This window comes from Neodiprion fabricii, chromosome 7 (genome assembly GCF_021155785.1).
Source record: "Neodiprion fabricii isolate iyNeoFabr1 chromosome 7, iyNeoFabr1.1, whole genome shotgun sequence".
NCBI classification, from domain to species: Eukaryota; Metazoa; Arthropoda; class Insecta; order Hymenoptera; family Diprionidae; genus Neodiprion; species Neodiprion fabricii.
Genome location: NC_060245.1, coordinates 430,521 through 444,975, shown reverse-complemented (window position 1 = coordinate 444,975; position 14,455 = coordinate 430,521). Strand labels below are relative to the sequence as shown.

Genomic DNA, 14,455 nt, shown 5'->3' with positions numbered 1-14,455 from the left:
TTTTATTTGCAAAAGACATTTTACTGACAAAATATAAATATTAAAAACGGACCATCGTTAATCTTCGTTTTCTGAAACACAAAACCATGTATTTTCAACGATAAATTTTATGCGTGTGACTCACAATTATGCTGTTCTTCTTGTTTGTATTATACTTTATTAATTTTATCTAGAGCCGTGAACCCATTATAACGTATCTGATGCAACCGCGAACTGCGAAATCCAAACTTCGCGCGGACTAGCCAACTTTACGGCGCGCTACATGTCGTAATTTTTATCTGAAGAAAAAATAAAAAGAATTGGATTCAGGTGTTAGAATTCTCTACAAGTTTGATAATAGACATTTTTTCGATATGTATCACGAGAAAGGAGAAAACAGCAAAGAACAAGTTTCAAACTCGTATTTTTTGCCTCCTCGTTGGATATCTCAACAACGATCGACGGTAAGTGAAAAATTCATATAACTCAAATTGTAGAGCGTCAAAAAAGCAACAAAAAAGTATATGATCGCAATTCTCGTATCATGACGGAGAGACGAGTTATTGCAAAAAAACAGAAGTTAACGCATTTCTAAGCCTCGCCTACACAATATATGAAAATCAGCTTCCTCGCTTCATTTGCATTTTCAAATTTATATATAATGACTGTATTATTTGATTCGTTTTATTATTACAAATATTTTTTAATACATACTATACAATATGTCATCGGTATAAAACATACACATTTCAGTGGTGAACGAAAGTACATACATAGGTATACTAGAAGTAAATAATAATAATGATAATAATTATGATTATTATCATTATTTTTTTTTTATATCGCATAACGGATACAGGCATACGGATGTTTGTTGTTCAAATTATTAGTTCCAAATATTTTTATCTGTTATTAATTATATTAGTTGTAATGTTATAATTAGCATATTCATAGACGTACTAGCAAATTGCACGTGTACAACGAATTACTGAAATTACGATGGCATAGGAAGTAACCGTAGAACTCTTATTTAATTGGACGCGGTATGCTCCTTTACAACAAGTCTGTTGATTCCTCCATGACGTTTTCACTTTATCCACTTGCCGATTCATAAATTATGTGTGTACCACCCAAATTCACCAGTGTTACGTATAATATAATTCGTTAAAAACTCTGACAATAAATCTGTTTCAATACACGTAATGGGGAGACACAGCAGAGTAGTCAAACACAAGTTATTTTATGGAATCGCCAGAATCTTTTTTCTTCTGTTTCAGTTGGTATCTCTTGGATCCTGTCTCCACTTTTGAGCAGCTTCTCTTCTGGCATCCGGTACTAATTGCGATCGCATGCCACCAAGGACATTACTTGTCGCTTCGCTTGCAAGAATGATCGGTTTCACGACAGTAGGCGGTATTTGCCTCAGTACACCTCCTACTGCGCCGGAAACTCCTTTTTGCTCATGTTCCTCACTTGCCACACGTACCAATTGATTTGCAGTTTCGCCCAGACCCTGCAAGACATAACAAAGACATTTCCAAGGATCAAAACCCGATTCAACCGAACGAGAATACGTCGGTGAGGATCTCTTTAAGTGAGCCTGCCAAATTGACTCTGCACCTCATGTTCATAGTCATTGTAAGTTGGATTTAGCTTAAGTAATCACCCTAGGGCGGTTTCCATCACCCCCCCCCGTCTCTAAAAGTAATTTAATGCCGAGAATTTTTCTCTAATGTGAATCGCACGATAACCGTATGACAAAGATTTGCACTCATACAAAACTGGATGAATATATTAGCACTGCAGTTCTATTTGCAATTACAATAACTGTGAAGCGATGCGCATAGTTCAGTTACTCCTGATTAAGTAGGTAAATTGAATCATTCTCATTTTTTTATGCTCACAAATAGGTATAAAATTTCGCAAGAGTTTAAGTGATTCGGATATACTGTCAATAAAGTCCTGACCGCACAGTGCTCGTAAGTAATTTTTTTTCATTAGCTGCGCAGAAATGTCAGTACCCTAATAACGTCCGATTTTTATTCGAGTACTTTTTCGTTGAACACTTTTCGAGCGCAAATGACTCGGACCGAGAGATCCTCTTTTGTTTATGTTGTTGTTACCTCCTTAACGAGTGTATAAGCATTAGCCATTCCCTCTCGAATATCCAGTGGCTGATTGTATCGTTTTCTGCGCCCCTTTTCCCCTTTATTTTTTCGCCTGACACTCGGCCCTGGACTGACCATGTCATAAGCTGTCTCCGCTGTACTTTGTATCGCGTTTACCAATCTTGACGTAAGTTCCAAAGCTGCCATCGCCGTTGACGTAGTAAAACTATTAGCGCCACGTTGTAATCCTCGTACAATTCTACCATCTTTCTGGTATTGTTCAATTGGCATCCAGAATAGGTCACGTATGCCTTGGACTGAAAATAGATAATCATTCGTTAAAGTCATCTAAATCATGGGTTCATTCGAGTATTTATATACATTTACAAAGATGACGAAATGACAAACTACGAGAAGGTAGGTTGTCAGATGCTGTTGTACTCACATAGTTGTACCAGTGAGTGCATCGGTCCAACTCCACCTAACAAACTAGGTAGCTGGTTCTTCTTTATGTCTTGCAACCATTCGGACAGCATGAAAGCAACTAATTTGTCAAAGCCTAAAAGGCCGTGACGATGGGTCAATCTTTTAAGTCTTAGTTCTGAACAATTCAATTGGGCGAGACCCATTAGGAGGCCGGCGAGTGGACCATGTGTAAGGTCGACGCGTTTACCCTGATAATCCAACCTGACCAGAACTTCGGGGGCGAATATAACGCTTCTGCATGAATATCAATATCAAACAATATTAAAATATTTGCCAACTACATTATGTTGACCTATCTAAAAATCTCCGATCAAGTCCTCAAAAATCGAGAAAATAATACAATTCTTAACCACACACCTAAAGTAGATTGGTTGAGTATCCTCGTGTACATCGCCACTAGACTTTGCCTCCGACTTACTCTCCCGTATCTGTAATTCGTCCTCAAGAAGTATCAGTAAGTTTTGGTCAACAATGCTTCCTTGGGATGATACACAACCAGTCAGTAGGCCATCGGATGTGGATGAAAAAGACGTCGATGACGATTCGTTGACACTCATTACTGGTGGATGATGCGTAGGTGTACTGTGTTTAGAATTTGGTGAGGATTGGGTGGAAGTCGGGGTACTACATCTGCCACTTCCTTGGGCGGGTTGTTCCTTCGAGTCTTCTCCGAGTTCGGTGAAGAAATTAATCAAAAACAACAAGCTATCCTGGTCAATGTTCAATCTCAATGGGAGCAGGCTCAACTTTAGGCAACATTCCTGTGCTGTCAACTTTGGATCAGGGCGTACATGAACAGCTTTCATGGCAAACATGTTTGCATGAGATTGTCTAGGCCGTGCCTCGCTGCTGTACTGATAAAGGAACTTGTTTATATGCGACGATTCCAGGCGATCCCGTATTTCGATTTCATTCACCAGTAAAACTTGTCTTGAAGCCTCGGGTGTACTATCTGGGTAAACTTCGTGCTGAAATCGAACCTTGTTCAATTGCAGTTCCATGAGAACATCGCCTTGTCTTCCGGGACCTCCAATTGACTGCCAATCGGAGAAAGATTCCCTCATTTTCGCTCTAGGCGAGTTGGGCACACTTCCAAAGCGCACTTCGTTCGGTGCAGATTTGCTGAAACCGATCACCCCGATCCCGCTGACAACAGAGCGACTTCTACAAAAATGAAAATCAATGAAACGCGTTCCTTATGTTCCACTGCTGTTCCTTATTATTATTACCATCATCACATGTTTCACGGTTATCATGATTCGCGATAATGGAAAATCGCCTGCACCAATATCAGAATTAATGATACAAAGCAATCGATTTACCTTCCTAGAGGTGAATTTTCATTACGGTGCGGATTATCGTCTATAGTAACGTGTTTCTTGGTCAAAGTTTCTACACTGCCAAAGTCCTTGCCTCCAAACATGTGCCAAATCAGTGTCATCTCGCAGAGTGTATATCTCAAAATAGCAGGAGGGAAATGTTTTGGAGCCTTCAAAAGATCCGTCTTTCCAAGTGGTATTGAAAAGTGATTGTCTACAATGCGTATCGGTTCCTCGCACAACCAACGAATTTCGGGAACCCCGTGCCTGGGCATTATTCCAGCTCCTGCCTCTTCTCCCAAAATGCAAAAGTCATCATCTGGATAATCGGGTTTACTAGTATTACCATCAACTTTTTTCCCATCACAAGTTTTTTCAATCTCCGTTTCTGCCTGGCTGTGTAATGTCGGGTGCGATTCTCCAGGAAAAAAAAATATGTGAGCTTGACTTTGACTTGACGATGACATTCCGTCGTTGTTACTTAGAGTACCTGTTGTAAATTTTATTTTGCCTCAATTTCGAATTCAAATCAAGGAAACTATGATGTGTATAAAAACTGTCGTGATTTTGTAAGATTTTTTTTTCAAAATGCCACGTGTGTATATATATTGTGCATACCTTTAACAGTGTCCTCCATAGCATCTACCATCAAACTATTGACACGTTCCTCTTGACTCTTGCTGAGAACATTCAAACTATCTTGCCCTAGTAGGCTTTCGTCGTCACCCGAGGTTGGAACAGCAATACTGTCGGAACTTTTGGAACATTGTAGAAGATCTCCGTCGCTAGCAAAGTACGTTAGCAATTGCATCAAGGCACGCCCGGAATCCGAACAAGTGCGCACGTGCAAGACGTTATTACTTGCCCTCAAATCAATCCTTGGCGCACCTCCGCACATTTTCTCATTCAACCTCAATGACAATTCAAACAACCCTAGATCCATAACGCATACATAGTCTTTTCTTAGTTCCACGCCGTTACCAAGTTTTTCAGATATGAAAAGAGCCACATCCTCGGCTATAAATCGAAGCGTTGATGTGTTTGTCTGTGCTGCAATATTACTGGATACACTAAAACTTCCTAGCGTAACCATCGATCGCAGCTGCAGATTTATGGGCCTGTAAAGCATCCAGTTGTTGTACGCACAAATTGCATATCTGACAATACGTCTGAATTTGAGAAAAGAACATTCTGATCAACAGCAATTTCATGTTGTTCATACATACCTATAATCGACTGCACAATCCCAAAGGTGTAAATGTAATTCAGTGAGTACTCCAGGTGGCGAATAACCAGCAACTGGGTGATCAGCTACATCCAAACAGTCTGTCAATTGAGTGAACCAAGATGCCTGTGTTGAACTCATTCTGTGTCTCAATGTTGCATTTCTTATTCCTACTGCTACTCGAAAGGTCTACAATATAAATAGCAAGAGATAAAATTTAGCGATGAATTTCTTATAGACAGAAGAGAGGTTTCATTTCAATTACAAGCAGGAGCTATGAAGGCAGTTAAGTATAATTACTGTAGGTCAAAATTAATATGCATCCATTTGCTGTTAGCTTAGTTTGCCCGACAGTTACCTTAATTCTATGAGTCTGATGCGACGATTGTATTCTCACAGCGACACTCAGCATATCTTTTTCGGTAGAATTCACAGTTACGTTTGCCCCTCGTTCACTGCGATATAAGGTTGGCTGACAATGCCTGGGTATTATACTGTTCATACTTCGTAGTGGAGGTGCCTGGGATGGCGAAGTTATTAAACCGCAATGACTCAAGGAAACAGTTCTCAACATTGCACAGACATAGCCCAAATTATTATTTCCTTTGTACGCGCTGATTGAAAATAAAAGAGCATCTTCCAACCGTAAGATCAACTCGCCCTGCTGCCCAGGAATAACGTTGTGAGACGAATCCCGTACGGGTGGAAACATGCTTACAAGCCCTTGGTTTATAGTCAGAGACAGTGCCACGGTACTTTGTCCGGTATGAAATATTTTTTTTTCATTTTGTCTGCAACTTCTTTCAGCTGCCGAACGATAGATACCGTCCTCGTCCGAGTCGGACTCTGAATCATATTGAATTCCGCTCTTGCACATGCTAAATCTGAAAATTTGTGAAGATCGACAAAAATGATCATTTCCACAGAAATAGAAATTTGGCAACTTATCTAATTCATTCGGTTTCATTTTATCCATCGGAAATTAGGCATCACCTGGGATATATAGACTCTTGCAGGAGCGTCGACGCCAAATCTAATCCAACATGTGATTCGGCGTGTGTTGTAGTTTTCGGCCTTGGCGCAGAAGGTTCCCAGAGAAAAAGATCGGCATTAAATCGATTATAAAGCAATTCGTACAAATGTTTGGAAGGTATTTGGACCGAGGCACACGGCAAACTTATTTCCAGCTGTATTCTAGATCCGCGCGTTCCATCCTCAATGAAATCGAGCATCTCCTGTCGATTCCCGGGTATCACTAGCTCCTCTCCTTCTCTGTCAATTATTTCACACACCAAAGTTGACAATATACACTGACATAATACTGTGAATTGTAATGACGTATTCCCCCCTTGCTCTCGCTCCCCAATTTTCCTTTCTTGTTATCCCGTTACTCACATGTACGCACTTCTTTCTGTCCTCTGTTCGTATATCTAGGTGCAAGCTTCAAGAAGGTATACATAATAATCTACTACAAACCTGTGATCTGGAGAAGTATTTTTGTCACTGTGAGCTTGAGGTTTCGAATGAGGTGTGTCTGACTCGTGGACAACTCGTTTCGAACTAAATGGTGAGGGCTGATGCTTAATTGTGTTTTCCAATGTGTCATCTAAGCTCGGCTCTTGCTCCCCTTCTGAGCTGTCTTCCAAGAGTCCCCCCAAATGCTTCGGGTACACGCTAATGACCATCCTTGGCCATCCAAAACCCTCACCACCTTGGGGCAATGAACTGTTAGCTTTCTCATCGGTAGATGCCCTCCCAATTTCTACTGCGACATTGGCATCAACTTCTATGTAAGTAAGCAGTATTTGGCGACACTGAATCTCATGCCGAGCCTGGCAATGATTGCGACTTTCCATGCAGGAATGAACTTGAGCATCCGTCAACTCCAGCGTCACGAAATCTGGTCGAACTGATCGTTTCCACCAGGGTGTCCGATTCATATCGTGCAGAGGTCGTAAATCTGGTACTGGAAACCTACAGAGACAATTACAAAATATGATCTTTTTCTTATTTCTCTTTGTGATCATTCTGCCAGTTCTTGTACACCTTTACACGTTATATGTTACAACATTCGAGTAAATTGGTCATACCTGAGTTTGATCATGCAGTTTGGTGAAGAGATCTTCACATCAACTTTTGAGTCCGGTAAGGATGGACTCTCTACCGCTTGATAGAACAACGCTTGCTGATTCTGGAAATGTAACGATACAGGTGCAATGGTGTTGCAAATGAATAATGTATTAGGTGGTGGTTGATTGAAAATTTTTGATATACACGATCGATATGTATGCATCGTAAGTATTGTTAATGGCTGGTAAAATATCATAATAAATTCTCACAACAGCATCTCTTGAGGCTGTGACAGGGTGCGTAGAGGTGCATATTGGATGTGGATTCAGAACCGCTGATATCCTATCCACTATTGTAATATCCAATTCGCTTCTACATTCTTCCAATTGAATGCTGAAAAGGTTCAATGTTATCGGTACTGACTTCTTGCTCAGTACAAACTAGTTGTTACACCAGCTATTAAAGAATTTTGTACAACATGGATGATGTCAATCTTACTCAATTTCTGTGCGTGGATGTGCGAATTTGGTAAACTGAGCATGTCTCACAGCTTTTTCGCTGTATTTGAATCGTGCTCGGAAATCAGTCTTATTGGTAAAACTGTGATTGTTTGCTGCGCTGTCTTTTGGGAACCCTAGTAACTCCACATATTCGACGGCTGCAGTTTTCTTGGAATTCGGACCATTGGAATCGATTAGACATTCGAGTATTTCCAAGGTGGCTAAACTAACGCTGCCAGATGTCGTTGAGGCCTGTGCTGTGGTTTTCTCACTTGCTTCAATGACAAGAGGTGCCGCCAACAGCCTGCAATATAGAAGAACAGCAAAATCAATATCTCAATCACGAGGTCCCATCTGTCAATAAATATAACGAAAAGCAAACAGAATTTATGTATACCTTATATGACTGAGGTAACAGGCCTCTGCGAATAATTTTGAAGCTCTGTCAAAATCCTTATTTCCATATCCAGTTGCTGCAAAAATTCCTAGTTTTGTAAAAAATTCGTCAGCCACGTTCTTCATTTGTCTTCTACTAGCTTTTGTCAATCCCAATCCCTCGATAGACGTTGTGAGTATATCCTCATGCAGTAAAACGACGGCAATTGATGAAAGCCTAACATGAAACTGGAATATTTCGACGGTTGGGTCACTGTCCACGCTTTGCCTGGGCTTATTGGCTCTGTGAATGTTGGACACTGAGCTTTTGGAGCTGACGCTGCTGGCTGATATACTTCCATCCATACTAGAGTGATTGCTCGTAACAGAGTCGCTAGTTGTCAGCATCCCGGGTAGCCGCATCGGTAAGAATTCTTCTTCATTGTCAGATTCGTCGAGCGACGCTGTTGACCATCCTTGCGTATGGCGCAAATCCTTGTTTAGACAAATTGTTTACTATACTAGTTTTTTGAAAATCCGATTAGCTAGGTTTAAATTCTTACACTTGTCCGGACTCCTTGCACAGGATGGATTTGCTGCAACAGCTCACGCTCAATACGATTGTAATCGCTACCTGCCATAGGTTTCTCCATACAAGGCCTTGGAGCAACATTGCTGGTGTCTTCCAGGTCCGGTGAGGCGAGCCCGTGTGCCAGCTCGATTAAAACGTGTAACTGTCGAGGGCTAATAAAAGATGTCAATGATCCAAGTGTCACTTCCAGTTCCACCTAAGCAATAGAGAATCGTAAGCTTTTACCAATAGTTAGTAAACTGCGATAGGTTCTGAATTCTAAGCAATTGCTACCTTGGGGCCCAACACTCCTTCCCCCTGCTTGATTTTAAGTCGCACCTCTTGCCTCCCAGCTAACTTCGCAAACATTATCGGATCAGATTCTCCTAAATTGTTAATAATATTTTTTTCTGGCGGAGTTTGCATGTTTTGCGTCGGAGATATTTGTGCAGATGAAAATTGGCCATCAGAATTCTGTTAGGAAAATAAAGAATTTTAACTTGATTTCCAACTGGATGGAATTGGTTTTTTTATTTATTTATTTATTTTTTTTTATTCGTGGTCAATTAGCAAGTTTATATTTCTCGACATACGATCATATGCTTTCAAGTTTACAAGTCAATGATTGCAACGTTTTCTTGGGCATCTGCATTATTTTTATCGTAGTTGGTGAAAAAAAATAAAAAAATTATAATTTATATAAATGGCTTTTTGTCACCAACATCGCATTTACGGTTTATGACCGTTTATTACCGCTTACAACCTTAAGTAAACAGGAGCACGAATTATCACCGGCATCGCGATCTATGTGTTAGCGACTAAGAGATCGAACTACCTTTGAGTCCGGGGTAGAGCCTCTGCTTGCTATCATAACGCTTCTGGAGAACGTTCTGGCGAGCGAGGGAAACTCGTCAGTGTGAAAGGTAACCCCTTCCAGGTAAAATCTCTTTGTTGCAAACGCAGACACTACATAGCCCTTGGATGTTTGATTTGGATCGAGAGTGGAGTTGCCAGGGTCGGAACCCGCCTCATCGGAGTACTCTAAATTCTTTACACACATTTGTACGGCAACACCAGTGGTCGAATCCAACGGTACATGTTCCATACGGATGACCGTGTCTAAAAATCTAACTTTGACTCGGCTTAATACTGCAATTGAAGAAAAAAAAGATCAACAGAAGCTAAATGAACAAATGGATAGACGGAACACAGGTGAGAAACGTCAAGTATAAAGGCTGAGAACGAGGTATTCCGTATGAGGGGAAAAGCTTTCCAATTTTCTCACTCGAGTCAATTGCCTGGGCAAATAATTCAAGTCCTTCAAGAGGCTGGGAACTTTCTGCTCCCGCTACATCCTGCTGCAGGCATTCCTGGGCAAGCTGCATGCTCGAAGTCATGGAGCTCCACATAGACTCAAACATAGAAGTGCCGGTGTCAACCCTTTGCCTCGGCTGTACCGTGAGCCGAAGTCCCGTTACTTCGACATAGCTGGCTTCGCTCAGCAACGCTGACCAAGGTATACTGACCGACATCTCTTCTACAAAACCATCGATAAACTCAACGGGCAGATGTTGCTGTTCACCCATCTCGTTCAAAGCCTGAAATTGTTTTATTGATATTTAACTAAGATCGCCTCAAGTAATTAAATAGATTAGATTTCGAGTTTCACGGTAAAGGGTAAGGACAAAGAAAGAAAAATTTCACCTGAACATCGAGCTTGACGTCAGTAACGCGACCAGTCCCATTGTATAGATCTACAGTGAGTTGGTCGAGCGTTAGTTTTTCTTCAAGAAATTGTCCGAGATATCGCTGCAGCAAGTACCTGCAGGCCCTTTTCTTTATTCCCTCTGACCAAGGGAGGCATCCCAGCCAAGACATTTTGTCTTTGAATAAATGTTAATTAATCCCAGAGAGGCATGGGAACGAGGCTCTAGTTGGGAGCTTTCAAAATTTCGTTACTCATGCGTTGTAGGTTAGATGACAGTGTGTTTTTTTATCGTGAAAATACGGGCGATCGATTTGTTTGAATATGTGCACGTAGGTAGGTAGGTAGGTATGTTTTTTTTCCTTGACGCGTGCCCGTGCCTGGAGCAGAAAAACAAACACTGAACATAATACGACGATTGACGTCTCACGTTGATACGGTGCACCAGACACTGTACTGTATATGTTTATGTGCCGCGTGTATGCGCAGCGTACATATGCACGCATAACGCGGAATACAACTGACCACACATCATTCTGATTATGGACACCCTACACTCTGCCAGGCAAACACAAGCGCAGTGAAAACCTAAGCTGGAACTGATTCGAAACGCTGGCTGGCTCTCTTTCGGTAATTCCAACCAGACGATCCAGAATCAAATCGTACGCACGTCAAATTGGGCAACAAACAAGCGGTACACGTGTCCTTCTTAGCTATACAGACCCGTACATAACCACTTGAATTGGTATAAATAAAAATTCACTTCGCGGCAATTATAGGCGTATAGATCAAATCGTCCATACCGTTAATAGGCGGATAACAAAAGCGACCGCCCGGACTTGAAGGTTGATATGCGTGCGCGCATTCTTACAGGTAATATGCACGTACACCTGCATTTCCCCACGAGCGCATACGTGTATGTATGCACATACCTGTGACCTATGCGTAGGCGTGAAATATCTATACAGTGCGCAGTACGAATTTTGTAGACGATATCAAGCGTGTCATTCGCGCTGAAGGTAGAGGCCGCATTCATGCGTAGGTACATAGTATATACATGCAATTGCGTACACGTAGGATATGCATTTCACGAATTATTTGACATACACGCGGTATGCTGTATTGTCCGACAGGCGTCACATTGCAAACAGCTGACAAATTACCGGAGCGAATAAAGGCGACGCGATACATTTAGCCTACTCAATAACTGTGACATTTCGATACATGTGACATGCAACATCACTGCACTGCGTTTCATACTTTGCATGATGCATCTATCTGTGCGTAATACGCTGTATGCAACATTTCCAAAGCATCATACGACACTGTACGTATTGTATGTCATACGTACCTACATGCATCATGCATGTTTGGTATTTGCGTGCCGTTGGCCGTGTGTGGTTTCGATTTGACTATAGCAACGTCCAAACTTTTGTCACTGTCAAGTGGTGTAAACAGTATGTATACAGAATTTCGATAGGCAAGGCAAGGATCGAAGAATAACATATACATATTCAAACGAATATCATTGGTGACCGTCGGAACACGCATCATCGGGCTGACAATCGAGTCGTTTAAGAAAATCCAAACGTATTGAGGTCAAGTCAAAAAGTTACAGTGATTATCATTGCGGGGAGGTCGAATTATCTCGCGGATGGTAGTCAACCTATCCCAACCTGCCCTGGAATAACGAAGAAATGGCTTTGACGAATATTTTACTGCTCAGCCAGATAGCTGGATACGTCGTCGCCTTGATTTTGTCTCTATGCATAATGGTGCCCATGAGCCTTCATCAAAATGAATTTCGGTAATTTGCATTTATCGTGATATTAAATACCTCATAATTAAGTTTAAATCCCATTGGCTCGCCTCTCGTCAGTTTCTACCTTCGATTGCAAATATAAATTGCAGTAACTAAAAGGCAGGGCCTATTCGCACGCCCCCGTCTCTCCTTTTGCTTCTGCTAGACAACGGATACCCGCATTGTTAGTCCAACTGACTAACATACATTAGAATATTGTAATTAATGGAAACTCTAACGATGGTAGAACAAAGGCCAGACTTATCGAAACCGCGGTCAATAATCTTGGATAAGCAGCGTTCGGCAGGTAGATATCCTCGAGCGTCACTTTTGAGACATGGAATAAGGTGCCAGAGGATTCGTAGGCGTGCGAGAAGCTACGCTGCAATTAATACCCCGGCACAAACCAAGTGTTGAGACTAATTGTATTTTGTTAGGAATTATTACTGATCGCTAAATCTACAAAGTGGGTGAATAATGTGTCTTTATTTGCAGCGGGCACTGCCTTCTATTTTCTACAGGCATATGGCAGGAGAACGACGGCCAGTTTATGGCTAATTGGGCATCGCAGGCTTATTGTAACTACACAATACTCGTCGGTCTGGTTCTATTCTTAATGTGCGCTGTACAGATATATCGCCTATCCATGCTGATGTATCGTGGGGAGGATAGCTCTTTTCTATCAGCATTTGTAGATGTGGTTTGCTCTGTACTTTTAACGACGTTAACTCTCATCGCCGCTGTTATTATCACTTTGGGATTCATGACGTGGTGTCAATGTATGACTAAGAGATTTCCGTCGTGCGAGCTTGCAGCAGGTAACGATATAGACAAAGCTGACGGAATCGACACTGCTGGGTTCCACATAGAATTGGGTGCTGCCCAATTCGGGGCATGGAGCAGCCTGTCCGTTTGGGTAGGCCTCTCGGTATTTGCCGTCTTAAAGCTGTTGAGGTATCACCAGTTGGAAAATATGAAAGTATCCATGTACAGAGAGAGGCAGAGATTGATCCAAGCTGGTGATAGGTCTTCCCAACCGATGCACAGTTAGGTTTGAAATAAAGTGAAGGTTCATAGTTTGGGATGCCATTGATGAAATTATGAATTATAGGTATCTATTAATAGTCAAATGTACCTATAATTGAATCATTTATCCCAACATATAAAAAAGTGCCGAGATCCCTGCGTATGCGCAATAGTATGGACCTTCTTTCAAGTAAGGCGTAGACAGAAACATCGTTCGATATTGAATGCGTTTCTCTGTTCTGTATAATTAAAAGTGAAAAATCTCTCAAATTGTCAGAGGAGATAAATTATGCCACAGGGGTTTCGTGGCAATGTCAATGTGTAATAGGATTACATTGAATATGTAAAGAGTAAGCTCATTTTATTATGTTATATTCTTGAAAGAGGTGGAATGGAATTCCTCCACCGCGTATGGAGATATCTGAACAAAGATATGACTGAAAAGGCAACATGATTTGGCAATCGTCGGCTATAAAGTATCGCCCAATATTATCCGTGTGGTTGTTTTAATCTCACTAGATGTTATTGCTTGTGACCTTTGCCAGTTGTATATCCATAATTCTTGACACCCCAAAGCACCGATGTCTATTTACGTACTTGACGCCGAAGGTTGTTATCGAAATGATTACCAAGCTCATCATTTTGACATGGGGCTACTTTTTGTTATAACTCATCGAACAATAAATCAACAGAACATATCGGTTATAATTACGAAAATTTTCGTGTCTCAAGGATTAGATTACATTGGCGGACAAATTCTTAATGTATGGCATTGTATTTTATTTAGTTTATTTCAGTCTATCTATCAAATTCAATGAAATACACAGTCTGTACTTGCGAATTCTATAAAGGCAGTGACAAGCGGTACCCTTAAATAGGTCTGGATAATAGATTGATCAAATAAAAAAAACTGAGAACTTATGATATGATTGAACATCATCCAGTTAACTTTTAGACTTTGTCTCATGTAAACCAACTTGCATGTAAGAAATAAGGCTGAGAGTTCGTTTTGTTCGATGTTTATGATTGTTGTCAGGGAATGCGTAAGAAAAAAAAAAAAAAAAGAAGAAGAAACTAACGACCATACTAGAGCGTGAAGCTTGTTGTTGGAGCTAATCAGTGGTTACATGAAATCCCAAATACATATTACTGTCATAAAAAATACAATTAACAGCTTGTCAAGAGTTCAGAAAAGTAACGTAACAAGATTGAGCAAGGAGCGTAATAAACCTGGGAAAAAAGCAGGCGATTCATAAAAAATATCAGTTTTGTGTAGATATTTGATATTCA

General features: G+C 41.0%; 2 protein-coding genes across 3 annotated transcripts; one reads left to right on the top strand and one right to left on the bottom strand.

Moving 5' to 3' along the window:
- Positions 1–649: 649 nt before the first annotated feature.
- LOC124186910 (autophagy-related protein 2 homolog B) lies at positions 650–11,383 on the bottom strand. Of its 2 annotated transcripts, XM_046579027.1 has the most exons (20): positions 11,142–11,383; positions 10,338–10,718; positions 9,919–10,231; positions 9,469–9,782; positions 8,928–9,107; positions 8,626–8,850; positions 8,085–8,557; positions 7,686–7,991; positions 7,457–7,580; positions 7,208–7,308; positions 6,594–7,091; positions 6,111–6,389; positions 5,476–6,001; positions 5,119–5,306; positions 4,511–5,010; positions 3,896–4,382; positions 2,931–3,737; positions 2,533–2,807; positions 2,103–2,404; positions 650–1,492 (listed from the first exon to the last, which is right to left on the bottom strand). In XM_046579027.1, the coding sequence occupies exons 2-20, from the start codon at positions 10,509–10,511 to the stop codon at positions 1,253–1,255; spliced, it is 6,312 nt and encodes a 2,103-aa protein (XP_046434983.1). In that variant the 5' UTR covers positions 10,512–10,718; positions 11,142–11,383; the 3' UTR covers positions 650–1,252. The 2 variants fall into 2 exon arrangements, with proteins under 2 accessions (XP_046434983.1, XP_046434982.1); XM_046579026.1 differs by having other exon boundaries at positions 10,338–11,383.
- A 274-nt stretch (positions 11,384–11,657) lies between these two features.
- LOC124186924 (transmembrane protein 179) lies at positions 11,658–14,332 on the top strand. The gene is made up of 2 exons (XM_046579065.1): positions 11,658–12,145; positions 12,635–14,332. Exons 1-2 carry the CDS (start codon positions 12,036–12,038, stop codon positions 13,188–13,190), a joined length of 666 nt encoding a protein of 221 aa, XP_046435021.1. The 5' UTR covers positions 11,658–12,035; the 3' UTR covers positions 13,191–14,332.
- Positions 14,333–14,455: the final 123 nt, after the last annotated feature.

Coding starts and splice junctions, on each gene's coding strand:
- LOC124186910 (XM_046579026.1), bottom strand. CDS start 10,511: ATGTCTTGGCTGGGATGCCTCCCTTGGTCAGAGGGAATAAAGAAAAGG. Junction 2,808..2,930: donor ACTCAACCAATCTACTTTAG/GTGTGTGGTTAA, acceptor ATATTCATGCAG/AAGCGTTATATTCGCCCCCG. Junction 1,493..2,102: donor CTTATACACTCGTTAAGGAG/GTAACAACAACA, acceptor TATGTCTTGCAG/GGTCTGGGCGAAACTGCAAA.
- LOC124186924 (XM_046579065.1), top strand. CDS start 12,036: ATGGCTTTGACGAATATTTTACTGCTCAGCCAGATAGCTGGATACGTC. Junction 12,146..12,634: donor CTTCATCAAAATGAATTTCG/GTAATTTGCATT, acceptor CTTTATTTGCAG/CGGGCACTGCCTTCTATTTT.